The sequence below is a fragment of the Delphinus delphis genome, chromosome 10, assembly GCF_949987515.2.
Source record: "Delphinus delphis chromosome 10, mDelDel1.2, whole genome shotgun sequence".
Taxonomy (NCBI): Eukaryota; Metazoa; Chordata; class Mammalia; order Artiodactyla; family Delphinidae; genus Delphinus; species Delphinus delphis.
This window is the reverse complement of record NC_082692.2, coordinates 25,910,886-25,928,301: the sequence shown is the minus strand read 5'-3', so window position 1 is coordinate 25,928,301 and position 17,416 is coordinate 25,910,886. Positions and strand designations below refer to the sequence as shown.

Genomic DNA, 17,416 nt, shown 5'->3' with positions numbered 1-17,416 from the left:
CTGCCACACGGGGGCAATGGCAGGCCCTGAGTTTACCGAAGGGTTAAAAGTAATATTTCTCATTTCCAAAGGCTGTATGAATGAGTGTGCTTCTTTATGACTTTATTTTTTTTCTTAATTCTCTCTTCAGGTCCATCCACTGAAATCCAGGAAAGCATTTTCCAACCCTCAAAGTTACTCTTTTCCAGTGGTATAGATGGATACACTGAGCCATGGCTTAGAAGTTCCCATATGTAGGATTCTCGACAAGGAAGATAACCAAGGTTCTGAGGGTCACATTGCCAAGTTCTGTGCTACATGGGTATCGTCTCATTAGGGTTCCTAGAGTTCCACCCCACAGCTTGGGATAAGGAAATGGACACAGACATATAATGGTGTGATGTAACATTAGCATGTGGGCATCCGGTAACACAGAAGTTGGTCAGTTGGTCCATCTCCCTTCCAGATCTCTTTTACATCTGTCCTTAAACAGGACTCATTCTTTAGGATTCTTTAGATCAACAAATAAGAAACTTGCATTCGGTAAGGCCCAAACCTACCGTCAAAAATGACAGTGATCCACGTTCCTCCTGCGAGGCTGCCTTCTTCAGGTTCAATGTGGACACTCAGACAAGGCACTATAAGTGAGTAGGAGAAACCCTGGCTTCAGTGTGCAAATTCAATCCACCGGCTTCCTTTGAGCATTCCTCAGAATCACCACAAGGGCTTCATACAGCACAGATCGCTGCACCCACCCCCAGAGTTTCCCATCCAGTAGGTCTGTGGTGGATCCCAAGAATTTACAGTTCTAACCAGGTGCTGCTGGTGTTACTGGTCTGGGGACCACACCTTCCTCCCATTTTAAGAAAAGTTTTGACTGATCTTCTTATCTTAGACATCCAAAAACCATGTGTTCACGAGGACAATCCTGAATTTCCACTTCCTTTGGAAAAGGCTCCAGGATACATTTGGTTCCTAACTGAATCCATAAAATGTCTTCTCTCTTTCCCACTCTTTAATTAGGTGGTCATATTTAACTGTTACCACTTATTTCTTATATTTCCACTTCCCAGAGAAGAGGAGAAAGTTCTGGAAGTTATCCCTACTTCAGTCCTCCTGCTTATAACATCATCCTCTAGTTTCTCCCTTTTGAATACATGATCAGAATAACTCCCCAAAGAGACACAGCATTCTCTAGACTTTTGCTTTGCCTGCTCAGAGAGGGGCTGAAGCATGAATCAGTGCTAGAATTTTTTAAAAGCCCACTATAGACTTACACACTAGGCTAGACTGGCTTCTCGCATAGAGACTATGGGCTGAGCGTGACCTTATCAATGACTTATTTTTGAAGATGATCCTGGATGGACATGCCTTGTCCGAGGTAAAGCCAGCAAAAATCAGTTAGCTCCTCAGTGAGGTCTACAGAACACTTTTCGGTTTCTATATCAGAAAAGTTAAAGGATCACCCAAGCCACGCTAACTCTGGCTAGCCCAGGGCTTCCATGTACATTTATGCAGGTGGCGCTCTGCACGACCAAGAGTGGTGAAGAATCATTCACATCGACACAACCATTCGTGGCAGCCCCGGCCAGATGGGCTCATGCTTACCCCTCAAAGGTGTATTAGATACTTCTACCTCACGAAGATCAAAAACAAATGCCATAAAAAGATACAGAGGATAACCAAAGTCACTGAGAAAACGAGAGACCCGGTTCGAGAAAAGGAAATTTTTATTGGTCATTAATCACGAAGACAAGATAAGCTACTCCCCTTGGGAAGATAAAGTAATAAAATCTAAAAAGAATTGCATTGTGTGGCTCAAAAAGAAATTATAAAAGGAAGGTTATAAGTTATTATTAAAAGCTCTAGACTTAACAGCAACTTCCACTGGCTGTTAAAAATTAAAGTATATAACTATTTAATATATAACCTCAACTACTAAACAGAAAAAAATTATTAAGCAGAGAAAATTTAAACCTAGGGGAGATACTTTAACACTTCCTCCCAAAGTAATATTTAAGTATCAGTAAATTAGTTCTCAAGGTAACCTGCTGCATTCTATCCAAAATCCCTTCAAAACACATCCAACTCACCTGCTAAAAGTAGTATTTTGATACTTGTCAGAGAGACCAGCCAGCCAGTCATCTTGTTCACGTAAATCAACCCTTTCAAAACTGTTCAGACATTAAACACATTTTCAATTTTGATTGGAGCAGCAGAGATTTATAAAAACAAAATGAAAAATTACTATCACTTTTGCTTACATACAACTGCTTTGCTTCGTTAAAACTTGGGAAATTAAGGAAATTATACCAATATGACCCTAGAGTCTTCAGAGGGACCCACCATCTTCCCAAGCTTGGAAGGAAAGGATAATCTAAGAATCTTACATAAAATTATCATTATTCTACCCCCTTGTCCCACTGACTTATTTTATGCATGTTTAAGCTGGGTAAGTAATAATAACCTCTTTCCTTAATTCATTATTAAATAAACACTTAAATTTTTAAAATAAATGAATTCCAGATTCAAAATACTAGTTAATGGCAATTACGGAGAGGGGGTGCGGGTTGTTTTGTTCTGTTTTCTGGAAGTCTCAGTCCTCTAGGAACCAATCAACACAAAAAGAGTAAAGAGTTAAAGCAAATGTTAAACATGGTAACAAGTTGAAAAAAAAATGGTGTTAATGGAAATCTGGGGGAAATTATCTTATCCTCACAGCAGAGGAAACAGGAAGGAAAGAAACAGGAAGAAAAAGCTGGACCCTCCAAACTGGACCCTATGACCCCAGGTCCCTCTACCTCAATCCACAATGCCCGGATCAATCTCTTTAAACTCTGCCTTCACTGTGCCCTTCTCCTGCTTAAAGCTTCCAATTCAAAGCAAAACCTCTATCACTTCAAAAATGATAAGAACACTTGGTAGGATTTTTATCAAGATTAACTGAGACGATAGATACATAAAGAAATTAACACAGGGCCTGGCACAAAGGAGATGCCCACCAACGTTAGTTTTCTTTTTGAGGGTTCTCTGCTTCCAAAGGAAAGCCCTCTCTCTGACTTTGCAGTCCCACCATGATCTGCCCCCCACCTTTCCAACCTCCCCTCGCATTGCTCTCCAAGGTGACCCCTGCACCGCGGCGAAGCTGTTCTCCCCACCGTCCCCCGGACAAGCTTCCCACACGGCAGCCTCTACCTTGGATCCTGCTGGATGCTTTCTGGATTCCCCAAACTTTCTTGTGCCCCAGTGAACTCCTGGCCTGCATCAGGGCCCAGCTTGGGAGCCACCTCTCCACGTAATCTGTCCCTGTGTTGGTTCATAAATTAACTGGCCCCCAAACACAGAGGGCAAGGAGAGACCTCAGAAAGAGGGAAACACTCCAGATTGGCAGGTGTCAGGTTTCAGGAAAACTTACAAACGAGGAGGCTTGTCGTGGGCTTCAGCGAGATGAGTAGATCTCCACATCCGCCACAATCTTAAAAGTTTATAGAGTCTTCAGTGGAATTCAGTCAAGTATTCAATCCCAGTGGTCTCAACACCACGTGACTCTGAAACCTGCATCCTTGAAAACAGCTCTGGCTGTGGGACCTGTGGGCAGAATGTACATTTCAATGACAGGGAGGGAGTGAGGAGCCTCCAATTGCCCGGGGTCTGCTTGCACATCAACTGGTGGTCACGCCCTGTGCATGACCTCCTCCAGCAGTCTGCCCCTCATGACTAGCTCTAACAATCTCACTTGCCCCCTCTTCCGAGATGTGCCCTGAGAGGTCAGCAAAGGGTTTCACCAGCCTGGAGAGGGCTCCTTCGGCAGCTGTCTGGCTGCATAGGAGATAGAGGCCACAGCAACGGTCTAGGCACATGCGAGAGAAAACACAGATTAACATTCCCAACATAAGTAACATTTTTTTCCACCAAGAGCTCCATGATCTGAACCACTGATTTTTCAAGTTCCCTGGGTTGGTGGTCAGATCACTCAGGAAGTTCACTTGTGTCCTCATGCGATTTAATAAAGATGATGCAACAGCAGATTCATCAGGTGCAAACACGCAACATTCTGCTTGGATAATGGCTCAGGTGCCTCCTTGGAAGGCAGGGATAGTATCTGAGGCCATCCTATGCCGGAGGACAGCTCTTCTCATTAGGGACATTTCAGTGTTCCATCAGGACAGGATTTGTTGACTATCATTTAAGGACTGTTGGGTGAATTTAGTAACAGCTTCTATGTGCTCCAGGCCAATGGAGGGAACAAGGGCGGCAGTCAAACGATGGCACCAGTGGAAAGCAGATCAGCCCATCTGGTCTTGAGGAAGGGGAGGTTGGAAAGTTTGGAAACTTGACCTGGCTGTGTATACCATACAAGGCCAGGGAAGGCAGCACTGTCAGGCATGAGGAAATGGACTGGGGGATATGGCATACCAGGACCGCACCTTCTCCCCTCTTTCCCATGGTGCCGGCTCCATTCCAGATGTAGTACATTTCCATAGGTCTGGCTGGCAACAGGACAATGGGATCCTGTGGAGACTGAAGTAATTCACCTGTCCTGGTGGGATGTCCCATAGTAAATTCCAGTAGATAATGTCTTAGGATACCTGGGAAGGTGTGATAGGGCTTGCTGTTATCAGCAGCATAGCGCGTTGAAGCATGGTGAGAGTCAGGGCAATGGCCTTCTCCCATGACTTTTGTACCTTTACAATGTTGGGTGTCCTGGTAAGGGTACTCAGTCTCATACACGGGGCAACAGGTTTTACTGGTTGATCAACTATATTAAAGCCTAGGATAGTACTTTAGTGCACGCAGCCAAGGTGGCTTTACCTGTTATTAATTTAATCTGCCGCTTTAATATTGCACTTTTCCTTGTTACTAACCCTACTCCTTACAGGTTGTAGAGGAGATGGAACCTCCATTCATGTCATGTTCTTTTGCCCAGTCTTGCATATCATGACCTTTGAAATGTGACCCATCAATCACTGTTTTTTGGATGAGGGTACCCAAACATAGTGCTCGGTTCTCTAATCCCCTAATGGTGGCAGCCTGGTTTGTGCAGAGACAGAGGAAAGCTTGGGTTAGGCCAGATGCAGTGTTCATAGAAACCAAGGCATATTTCGAACCCTCCCTCAGAGGGAGGGGTCCAATATAATCAATTTACCAATCCTTCACCAGTTGGAAACTCCAGTAGATGGTACCAGACCACTTTGGAAGTTGCCTTGGGTGTTGTTTAGAACATATAGGACATGCCGTTACTTACATGAACCAAGTCACTGCATTTCAAGGGCAATCCAGCATCCTTGGCAATATGCCATCTTACCCAGGTGTTACAGTGGCTGCTCTTCCTATGTACCCAATCTGCTGTGGCTACTGAAGGGTCAGTTGCTTCAATCAGTTTCCTGATTGCCAGAGGGGGCATTTGAAGGATCTACATATTCTGCAGGACCTAGTAGCACTCACATTTCTAGAGGCAGGGGCCTGGTGGACAGGGTGTTCCCCTGCTACACAGAGGCATGCCACTTAGTCAAACTGGGCCTTTGAGTCATGGCAAATGTGGGTTGATGGAACATATTCTCAATCCACCCCTTGAAAGGAAGGGAAGTTCTTACCATGATATGCTGTGTACACTGCTAGAGCTGTTGCTCTCTGGGGGCATTATCAGAGTTTTGCCACCTTCTAGAGCTGGGACCAAAACCCTAGGGACACTCTTTCCTTCTGTTGTCTCTGCCACAGGGCCTAACTGACACTTTCTGGAGTCACAGACACATATAACTCATGGTAGCCCTGCTTGTGAGACGCCCAGGGCTTTAACCTGCTTCACTAGTATTCTTGCCTGCTCAGAGGTAGCTTGTAGTTTTGACTCGCAGTTCCACATGTGCCCTTTTCTTGCCAGGTTGTATAAGGGACAGAGGCATTGTGCCAGGTGGGCAATAAAAGTCCTCCAAATCCCCAAAATGCCTACAAAGACTTGCATCTATTTCATACTCTTAGGGCTTGGATAGGCTTACATCCTAGTTATAGCTTCTGGAACAACTTGAGTCTTAGCCAACTACACAACTCCCAACAACTTTACAGTGATGCCTGGGCCTTGACTGTTCTGTGGATTCACTGCCCATCCTCTTCCTTGCAGATGTTCCAGCAAAGGCTGCAGAGTGTCCTGCAGCAGAGGCAAGGCTTCACATGTTAACTTTCTATCATCGATGTAATGGATCCCTTTCACTGATACAGGGGGATTAAGAAAACACTGAGACCAGAAAAAATAATTATACCATTTCAAAAAAGTAAAAGCCAAGATAAATGCCCAGAAAAGGAATATCTACAAAAAACTTAGAATAAACGTATCTTATGTGTATGAGCTTCCCTGGTGGCGCAGTGGTTAAGAATCTGCCTGCCAATGCAGGGGACACAGGTTCGATCCCTGGTCCGGGAAGAACCCACATGCCGCCACAACTACTGAGCCTGCGCTCTAGAGCCCATGAGCCACAACTACTGAGCCCACATGCCACAACTACTGAAGCCCGTGCACCTAGAGCCCGTGCTCCACAACAAAAGAAGCCACTGCAATGAGAAGCCCGTGCACCACAACGAAGAGTAGCCCCCGCTCACTGCAACCAGAGAAAAGCCCACGTGCAGCGAAGAAGACCCAATGCAGCCAAAAATAAAATAAATAAAATAAAATAAATAAATTTATTTTTTTTAAGAAGCATATCTTATGGGTATGTCCTGATTAAGTTGGTGCAGTGGATAAAATCATCTCTAGTTAATTCAACTCCACAAACACTGATCATACACCTAATATATGCTGGGCACTGTGCTAGGAGCTGGGAAAACAGAGGCAAATAATCTGTGTACCTGCCAACAAGTCCCCAGTGGCTGGGGTAGGAGTGGAGGCTACTTGCATTTACAAGAGGAGTTCTAAAGTTTTCAAGTAGATTCAGCAGGTGTTCCTTTAAATTGCAAAATTCCCTACATTTTTACACCTATTTGGAATAGAATTCATTTTTAAAACATTCAATTTTCAGAAATACATCTACTGCCTAGAGAAAGGTACCCAGGACTATTTTCTACTTAGTCCAAAAGCACAGGATCTGATTTGCTTGTTACGCCCAACAGAGTATGCTCAGCACAGGAGAGTCTATTTCCAATCTGACTGTGATTTTAACATTTTTTTTCAAGCTTAAAACAATGGAAGTAAATAGTCACACATTGGTTTTCTTCAAGCCCTATGTTCAGAGCTACATCTTCTTTAAAACAAAACAATCAGATCAATAATACATGTATTTTTCTTTATATGATTTTCCACTAATTCTTCCTAAGAACAAACTCAGCCTCCATTTAATTCTTTTAACCAGAATATTTTCAACCAGAGGAGAGCTGTGTGCATTGGGTCAAGTCTTCTCTCTCCCCTTGTCTCTCTCTCTCCTCTGCCCTCATTCTTCCTCTTTCTCCTTTCCTCCCTCCCCTCCCAGCCTCCCCCCACTTTGGGACTTTGACAGACAGAGCTGCAAGGTTGCTACTACAGACCCCCCATTTCCTTTGTTCACCACGACATTGGCAAGAAAGGCAACACCTAGAAAACACAGAGCAGAGACATTTCTGAACCCAACAGTACCTTTTTCTGTTTCTCTCTCGTTGTGACTCAAGCGAGAAATTATCTTTCCTTTCCAAATGACCTTGTTTCTCTCTGTCAAGAACCGATGGCCCTGTTACCTGGTTAGAGCCCAGCCTGCAGCTACCACGCAGGTAACTCACTCATGTTGGACTGTAACTCACCTAACTTGTTTGTGTCCCGACCAAACCTATGCCAAAGTGAAAGTTCAGGCTGACCATGGGGCAAGTTTAATGATTAACACAAGCTATTTAGGCTTTTCCCCCAGGGTCTTTTTTTAATGACCAAAAAATTGTGTCCTACATTTTTCTCCACTTACTGCATGTGCCTAGACAAGAATTTTAAGTGAAAGTCCACCCAGTGACACAAACAGACATTCAATGATTGAAAGAATTTGCCAGTAAGTCAGTGACCGAAAGGCCCAGGAGAAAGGGCCACCAGAGGGCTGGTCCCCATTCATGGGCAGTCTCTGACTTTTCATCAAGAGAAATGGCTTCTAAGTGCCTGCCACGGGCTGGCATTCTCACTATCGGGGGGCAGTCTAAAGAAGCAGAGAGAGGATGATCGACTCAAAGTCTTGCTGAGAAAGGGCCAACTAGCCCTCCCTGTTTTTTACTTTCCTCCCTCCCTCCTGACCTTGCTTTCTTGGCCAAGAGGAAGTCCTTGACTTGTACCCATCACCTTCTATGAGGACCCAGACCATGGGTCTCAGTCACTGGCTTGACTCTCTTGATGAGACAAGCAGCTGACCTAGGAAGTCAGCACCACCTCCTTACTTGGTCCACATCTGACTTCCTTGTCTCTGTCCCACCATACACTCCAACTCACATCACCAGCTTCCTGATTGAGTCAGTCCATGCCCAGTGTTTCCTGACCAGAAGAAACTCTCATCTTCTTTCCTTTGAGACAGAAGCCTTTCCAGCATAATTTGATAGCCCTGAGTCTCTGCCTCAAAGGACCTGGGAAGCATCCCCAGCAAGACCAGATTTAATCCATGGAAATAGAGCACAACTCTCATAAGAGTGCTGGAACTATCCTCTAGAAAGTATGGGAGTTTATACCAAATCTGATGTTCATCTCAACTTGGCAACGAGCGACAAGCAGAATGATTTTCCTAGCACTGCTGCCAGTAGTGTAGAGAGAGGATGCCTGCCCAGGTTAGCCAGCTAGGGTGTCAGTCATCGGGCCACCCTCCTGCCTACTGAATCTCAGGTTCCATTCTAGATCTTCCAATTCAGGTCCACAGGCATCATCTGAGCCACACTTGTGTGCTTGGCACGTGGGAAATAAGGAAGAGGTGACAGACCAGGTTCCGTGGAGATAAAGGAGATTTCAAAATTATTGGTAATTTTTATTTTTGTAAAGAAAATTATATTCATGAACCACTTAGATGATCCAAAATTATTTTTTTTAAAGAATATCACACAGTTTCTGCCCTCAAAGTGCTTGCTGTCTGACAGGGGAGACATCATAATCCGATTCATTTACTATATTGTAGTCAAGTATCATGATTAAGACTTAACTCGTGTTTTATTTCTTGCTACTTTAACAAGAGATTCCAGAGATTAACCCCATCTATCCTTGAGTAAATAGCCTATAATGGATATTTATAATTCTTTTTGGCAGCCTCGCTATCAAGACTAAAACACCCTAATTTTCTTATGGGTAGATGTGTCTCTTTACTCTTGACTAAAAGAAACCTAATGATACGCAGGACTTTGGTTTCTGTGCTCTAGGAACTTCCTGGTGGGCAATCAGGCTCTACGGTTAAAGAAATGAAGTAGAATGAGCCATTTCATGCTCCAAGGCCTAAAAGGAGAAGCTGCAGAACTCCACAGGCAGTGGCTTTGCAACATGGAAGTTGGGGGAGCCTTAAATACTCCTCTCTGTGAGCTCCATCCACCTCAAGACCCTCAAATATACACACATATCTAAGTTTTGTCATGCAAACACAACCTCCAGACAAGTCCCCTCCACCAACCCTTCCATCTAATCACACTCCAAAGTCCCTGTCGTACAGAAATTCTAAAGAAAATCTTGAGCTTGGGTCTCTGAAGGCAACCAGAGCATGGTTCCCCTACCACCCCAAGGCAGGCAGCCATGCTCACCCCCAGACATTGACACTCTTCCATAGGAAGCTATTTTTACAAGAACTTGTGAAATTCTCAACACACAAAAAAAGTGCCTATAAAGCAAACTCAAAGAGGTCAAGGGAGCAGGTCATTTTCTGACCCCTTTCCCTTGGATTTCAACACCACTCTGAATTCCTGGGGGCTAACAGCTTTGGGAATTGGGGAGGGGTGGTAGGAAAATACATCTCACCGATCTCCAATTATAGGAAGCATAATGAGCAAAGGCCTAGCTGCTGTCCGTTCAGATTCATCTCCACATTTGCACTAAGGCCACACTTCTTCAGACTCTAACTGATATATAGGCCCTGAGAGATAACTAAGTTCCCACATGGGCAAATACAGAGTTACAAGTCATCAAAATGTGGGTGCCACTGTAAATGTGACCTCATGAGTGCGGTGATGCCTGGCAACTTTTAGGTTATACGTGTCATTCCCAGACTAGATGCTGCCTTTCTTAAAGAAAAAAATGATATGTTCCCTCTGTACCCTCAAAACATTTTGCACAGTGCCTTACATAGAGTAGGTACCCAAATGGAAAGGAATGCCTGGGAATCCATTTGAGGAAAAACATTCTGGAATGGATGAGGGCCACCAAAGTCAAAAGCAGGTTTTAAATGGAAACCAAAAATGCTCAATGCATTTTTTTCTTTTTTTGCTTTCTCTTTATCAAAATTGTTTTATCATACCCTCTTCAACTTACAGGCATATTTCTTTTTTTTTTTTTTTTGTCTTTGGAATTCATTGTTTCATTACGGTTCTCACAAAATACGAAGCTCAAACGTAACTGTCTACGTCCACCACAAAACAGAATCAAGTAATTGGTTAGCACACAATGATCTTTTTCATTTTTTTATCAGAATCTGTATTTTATTTTATTTATTTTTAATTTATTGATTTATTGGTTTTGTTTTGTTTTTTGTTTTTGGCTGCCTTGGGTCTTCCTTGCTGTGCACGGGCTTTCTCTAGTTGCAGTGAGCTGGGGCTACGCCTCATTGCAGTGCGTGGGCTTCTCATTGTGGTGGCCTCTCCCGTTGCGGAGCACGGGCTCTAGGCGCACAAGCTCCAGTAGTCATGGCGCACGGGCTCAGTTGCTCCGCGGCATGTAGGATCCTCCCAGACCAGGGCTCGAACCCGTGTCCCCTGCATTGGCAGGCGGATTCCCAACCACTGCGCCACCAGGGAAGCCCTTCTTTTTCATTTTAAAAAATATAAATAACAACATTCAGCGTTTGACAGTTTTCTCTTGTGTGTGTGTTTCTCTTTAAGGCTTTATGTTGCAGACCCTTAAGTACGCACATACCTGTTGTCAGGATACACCGCCCACAAGCAGGGAAGGCCACTGTGGATACATTCCTGAGGGTGACACGCACTTATCCATGTTGTACAGGCATATTTCTGATAGGAAGTGAACCTGGAACAGGACAGTAACATGGTCCTTCCATCTAAGTAAGAACTTCACTGGGTAAGTGGGGCTCTGGAGTAAGCTGTGTTCTTACTCTCCTGATACACCATTTGTGTGACTAGCCCTGGAGCTATGCCTCAGCCACAGCCCTCACATTTTCTGTGTGGTCAGAGTCCTCCTCGGTGAGGTGAGACAGGTGAATTCCCCTTTCACCTGTCTAGGATTGACCCAATTCCTCCTCCTTCCTTTTCCTCAAGTATTCCTAGCCTCCCTTTTTCATAAAGAAACAAAGCTAAAGGAATTATGTTCTCTCTGGTTCAATATCATACCCCTGATTAACTTTGGATCCAAAGGATAATGAGTATATGCACTCAGATTTGTAGAAGAAATGAATCTGTTCCACTAGAGGGTCAAAGCTATGGATAAAATATTTGCTTCATAGTTTCTTTAGACAAATTTTCTTTCCCACTAGAGTAAAATTACTTAAAAGTAATCTATCATTATTGCCTCTGACCGGAGTCAGTTTTGCTTATTAACTTATTTTGATAACAATGACCCCCACTTATCTGGAAGCCAAACTGTGGTGCCCTGCACCATCCTGATGAGGGTCCTGAAAACCATCAATGGTGCCCTGGGTGACACAGGTGAAAATAACTTAATGAAGTCCATGAACTTGGGAGTAACACTGAACTGCGGGTAGGTTCCTCATTTGGATGAGCAGAGCTTACTGGCTACTCTAGCATCATATAGTCTGGGAGCCTATGGGGCCACATGCTCAGTCATCCCGAGGGCATCACTGTCTCACAACGCTCAACATAGCTAGGTTCATACCAATGACGTAGGGTAATCGGAAAGTGGTGAAATCGAGTTCATATCTAACTTGTAGGATGACCAACTGTCTCAGTTTGCCTATAACTAGGTTTCCGAGGTTATGGGTCTTTCAGTGTAAAACAGGGAAAGTCCCGGGAAAAACAGGATGGCTCATCACCCTACACTTTAGACAGCTCCTAGCCCAGACATAGTCAACATTTCCTAAAATGCTCTGGCACTCAAAGAGGATAGATTTCATTCAGTTCCTTAGAAAATTCACTTATATGTCGAGTAACTCAATTCCTGCCATGTCAGATAAAATAGGTGTTGCAATATCCAATGTTTTCCAGACCACAGAAACGTCTTTCTCTCTGAATTTGGAGCATTTGTGAGAAATGTGGGCAAAACAGCATATGTCAGTTTCTGAATTACATACAGTACAGCGTCTTCTCCTGGGTTCAGCAGAATTTAAAATAAATCATGTCAGCAGGGAGCAACAACACAAAAGCAATTAATTTTTTTCTAGTTTGATACCATGCTGCTCTCTGAGTCAGAAGCCCAACTGAGATGCCCAAGCGTATCTCACTCCTTGTTTTAAAATTATGAGTGACGTGGAAGTCATACATTTCTGCAGCCCAGTAGAATGCTTGCTTTAGCAGCAGAATGTTATGATACTGTCAAATTCTATATCTTAGAGAAAAATTGTTTTTAAAATGAGAAAAATTGTTTTTAAAATGGAAGAAATGTTTTCCCCTTCTCTGGCAAATGTTGCACAGCTGATGAAATAGCAGAGAGTCCAATATCTGATATGAGGGACAACATGGGTGGTGAAAATGAGGGGAACTCCAAAAGTCTACAAGTAAGATTGCCTTCAGAGTTAAACAATGAAAACAACCAGTAATGGATCAAATAGCTCAGTAAGACTTAAAGCTATTACTCTATCTAAGGAAAACCATTCAGATGCTTATTTGTGAAGATAGATAGTGTGGCAGTGTTTTTACAAAAGGTAACAATTTGTCAATTATCTCATTGGAAGGAGGCATATGTCTGCCCCCTGTTGAACCCTGGAGGACTTGTGACTCACTTAAAACCAACAGAAATCATCCGAGATGATGCTGCCTGACTCCCGAGGCTAAGTCAGAAAAAACAATGCAATTTTGCCATGTGGGTTGGAACATTAACTCTTGGGACTCTGAGCCAATCCCTGAGAATTCCGACTACCTGGGGCCACCGTGCCAGGAGGAAGGCTCCGGTAAGGCTTACCATCATAGGGGCTATTGCACCCATGTTTCATGATACTTGGAAGTATCGAGCAGCTCTTCTAAAGTCACAGCTAACTAATGTGGAGTCGGGCCTAGAAACCAAACGCCTGGATCACAGACCCAAACGTGCTTTCTGGGCTGTAACTAGTATACGCCTTCTGCTGTATGGACTGAATAGGCACCGATGCCATAAGGGATGCTCAGGACTCTGGCAGAGAGACGGGAGAGGCGCTTAGAAAGAAGCCTCTCCCGCTGCCCCCACGAGTTCAAATATCACCGTTTTCTATGTGTGCCTAGAAGTGAAAAATTGGGGAAAGCTCCCCTTCTGTGAGATGGAAATTCTTATACTCCCACTCCGGGGGGAAGTCATGAGGATGAGGTGAGATAACCTAGCATCTTAGAGTCAAATAATGCAGTCACCCTTTGTGTTACCACCAGAAGACTCCAGGAGGCTCTGCTGCTGGGGGAAAGTCTGAACTGATATGGGCTCCTGGGCTCTTATCCAAATGCTCATTTCCTTCTTCTTCCTTCTTGTCAAAAGGAAGCAAGAGAGAGTCTGCCAAGTGTGACGGAGCTTTGATTATTCTCTCTGGGGCCTTCATGTATTTTTTACATGAAGTTGGAAGTGGGAGAATTGAGGAGAGGTGGGGGAAGAAGTACGAAAGCAGGATCTCTACCTAACACTGTCCTGCACTTTCAACAATCTTGTAAGTGAGCCGTGCCCTTCATCTCAGAACTTTGATGGTGCTGGGCATGGCTTATTTATAGACAACAACTGCTGCAGAACTTCAAAGGGGGCACACAGCCAAGCCAGAGAGGTGGAGGGAACACTCAGAGGAAAGGATGGGACACAACAGCTTCTGGGAGCCAGCTCTGAGCCCTGCCAGAAATGCCTGATTGTATCCCCCCGTGCAGTAAATGGCCAAAGCCATTTATGTCAATCCCAGAAGTGCAGCTTTCGGCCAAGGCAGGTGATCCAAGTGGGCTTTCTTTGCCTTTCTGGCAAGATCTGACCAACTCTCACATTTATCAGATTAATCCATGGCCTTTAGAGACCATGATTTCCAGAAAATGAACACCTAACTCTCACCTGAAATCCTTACAACGAAACAAAAAAAGAAGAAAAAGGAGAAGGAGGGGGAGAAGCCAGTATGTATGGGGGACTGAATAGCGGCCCTCCCAAAGTTATTCACATCCGAATCCCCAGAACCTGTGAATATGTGACCTTACATGGTAAAAGGGACTTTGCAGGTGTGATTAAGTGACAGGTCCTGAGATGGGGAGATTATCCTGGATTATCCATGTGGCCCCAACATAATCACAAAGGTCCTTAGAGGACGAAAGCAGGAGGATCAGAGTAGTAGGAGATGTGATGATAGAAGCCAGAGTTTGATGTGATAGGAGAAAGGGGCCATAAGCCAAGGAATGTAGGGGGCCTTTAGAAGCTGAAAAACAAAAAAAGCAAGGAAACAGATTTTTCCCACAGAACCTCCAGAAGGAACCAGCCCTGTCAACATTTTGACCTTAGCCTTTTGAGACTGAATTTGACTTCTGACCCTCAGACTGTGAGATAACAAATCCACATTGTTTAAGCCACTAGGTTTGCGGTACCTTGTTACAGCAGCCATAGGAAACTAACACAGCCAGGAAGGGTTGTCATTTGGTGCCACTAAAGTGTGTATGTCCCTCTTGGAAGACACTGGTGCAATTACCCATGAAACATAGTGGGTTACTTAGCCCCTGAATTACCCCTTTAATGTTTCACCCTCTCTCTCCTCCTGGCTCCTTCAAAAGGACCAAAAATACTCAAGGAGCAGGTTCTTAATAATTGAAGTTCAAATAAAATGGGCATGCAAGAGAAAGGCTGGAAAAAAATATTTTTTTTAGTTTAGGAGCAGGGAAAGTCTGAATTTTTATGTGCATGTAGATAAAAAAGACTGAAAGGATATACACGTTAGAATGGTAATGGTTAACCACTGAGGTAAGATTATGGGTTATTTTTATTTTCCTCATTTTGTTTACCTTTATTTTCTCCTTCTAAAACAAACACATATTATTGTGTCATAAATTTTTTCAAGTGATATCAGGTATGATAAAAGTAGTATCTTTCTTGTGACTTTAAAAGATTTTTTTTTTTTTTTGTAGAAACTACCAAGGTCATTTCCCAAATTTAGGACAATTGCGCAGAAAATTTTAGGATCTGACTGGACCCACTAGGGGGCAATATTGAACCCTTGAAGACGAACACAGAAGCAGACTGCTGTGAGCAAATAAATATTAATTCGGACTGTGAGAAATAAATTTCTGTTATTTAAGCCGAAAAAAAAAAAAAACTAATTTGGAAAAGACAGCCATCCAAAATGTAAAATTTCAGGCACCTTAGCACCCAATCTGGCCCAGAATATCTTCCCATCAATCAACTTCACAGTGTGACATTAGAGCAACTTCTTTCATTTGAAGGAGCCTTAAAAAGTATATTCTGTGCAACTCAATAATTTAGAAAGACAAGTCATGAGAAAACAAGTTCTGTGGTCAAATAGGGTGGAAAAGGCTATGAGCTATAAACTTCTTTAAAGACTCACAAAGGATATTTATTGGCTTATTAAAGCCTCTGAGATGTCCTGCCGAAATGAATCTTATTTAGGTTCATTGAAGTATTTCCCAAATACTTACTTCATCACAGATCCATCATTTTCATTGGAACTAGGGTTTCTGAACATTCTTTGGAAAATTCTGCTGTGATTATGTGATTTGTAATAAGAAATATATATTTGTAATAAGAAATGTAGATCTGGCACAGAGCTCCTAAGACCCTTGGAATTTCCTAAGTGATAAGGGGAGTAAAGGTGACTTTTGATATTCATCACAAACCTCTTTCAACTACCTTGTGTTTATGTTAATAAGATGACTTCTGAATAGTAAGGATGGGGGATGGTTACCAGGGGACTAACCCTGCGATTAGGGGGTTGGAACTTTCAGCCCCAGCCTTGGAACCTTTAGGGAGAGGAGAGGGGCTAGAGATTGAGTTCAATCACCAATGGCCAATGATCTAATCAATCGTGCTCAGGTAATGTGATGAAGTCTCTATAAAACCCCGAAGAACTGGGTTCAGAGAGCTTCCACGTTGGTGGACACATGGAGATGTGGGGAGAGTGACGTGCCCAGAGAGGGCGTGGAAGCCCCGTGCCTCTTCCCACATACTATCTTGCTTTATGTATCTCTTCCATCTGGCTGTTCCTGAGTTTTATCCTTTTATAATAAACCAGTCATCTAGCAAGTAAAATGCTTTCCTGAATTCTGTGAGCTGCTCTAGCTCACAGAAATTAACCAATCCTGAGGAGAAGTTCATGGCAACCTCCAATTTATAGGCAGTTGGTTCAGAAACACAGGTAACCTGTCCTTGCCATTGGCATCTGACGTGGGGACAGTCTTCTGGGACTGAGCCCTAAACCTGAGGGATCTGACACTGCCTCTAGGTAGATAAGCATCAGAATTGAGTAAAATAGTAGGGCACTCAGCAAGAATTGCTTAATGTGTGGAAAACCCATACATCTGATGTCAAAAGTGTACAAATATCATATGATATCACTTATACGTGGAATCTAAAAAAAATGACACAAATGCACTTATTTACAAAACAGAAATAGACTCACAGACATAGAAGACAAACCTATGGTTACCAAAGGGGAAAGGTGGGGAGGGATAAATTAGGAGTTTGGGATTAAGGAATACAACTAGTATGTATAAAATAGACAAACAACAAGGACTGTAGCACAAGGAACTATATTCAATATTTTGTAATAACCTATAATGGAAAAGAATATGAAAAAGAATAGAGATATATATGTATGTATAACTGAATCACTTTGCTGAAACTAACACAACATTGTAAGTTAACTATACTTCAACAAAAATAAATAAATTATTTATTTATTTATGGTTGTGTTAGGTCTTCATTGCTGTGTACGGGCTTTCTCTAGCTGCGGTGAGCAGGGGCTACTCTTTCTTGCAGTGCACGAGTTCTCATTGCAGTGGCTTCTCTTGTTATGGAGCACGGGCTCTAGGCGTGCAAGCTCAGTAGTTGTGGCACGTGGGCTCTAGAGTGCAGGCTCAGTAGTTGTGGCGCAGGGGCTTAGTTGCTCCACGGCCTGTGGGATCTTCCCAGACCAGGGCTCAAACCTATGTTCCCTACATTGACAGGCAGATTCTTTACCACTGAGCCACCAGGGAATTCCTA

General features: G+C 43.4%; 1 protein-coding gene across 2 annotated transcripts in view; it reads right to left on the bottom strand.

Moving 5' to 3' along the window:
* PKHD1 (PKHD1 ciliary IPT domain containing fibrocystin/polyductin) overlaps positions 1-7,708 on the bottom strand; it is a 435,870-nt gene extending 428,162 nt beyond the window's left edge. The window contains exons 1-4 of one of the 2 annotated variants that reach the window (XM_060021687.1): positions 7,577-7,708; positions 3,395-3,567; positions 2,073-2,153; positions 540-617 (exon numbers count right to left, since the gene is read on the bottom strand). In XM_060021687.1, the coding sequence (XP_059877670.1) occupies positions 540-617; positions 2,073-2,124 (130 nt within the window). In that variant the 5' untranslated portion in view covers positions 2,125-2,153; positions 3,395-3,567; positions 7,577-7,708. Of the gene's footprint in view, positions 1-539; positions 618-2,072; positions 2,154-3,174; positions 3,275-3,394; positions 3,568-7,576 lie in introns of those variants that run through there. The other variant, XM_060021686.1, reaches the window with a different exon arrangement.
* Between the last annotated feature and the right edge of the window lie 9,708 nt (positions 7,709-17,416).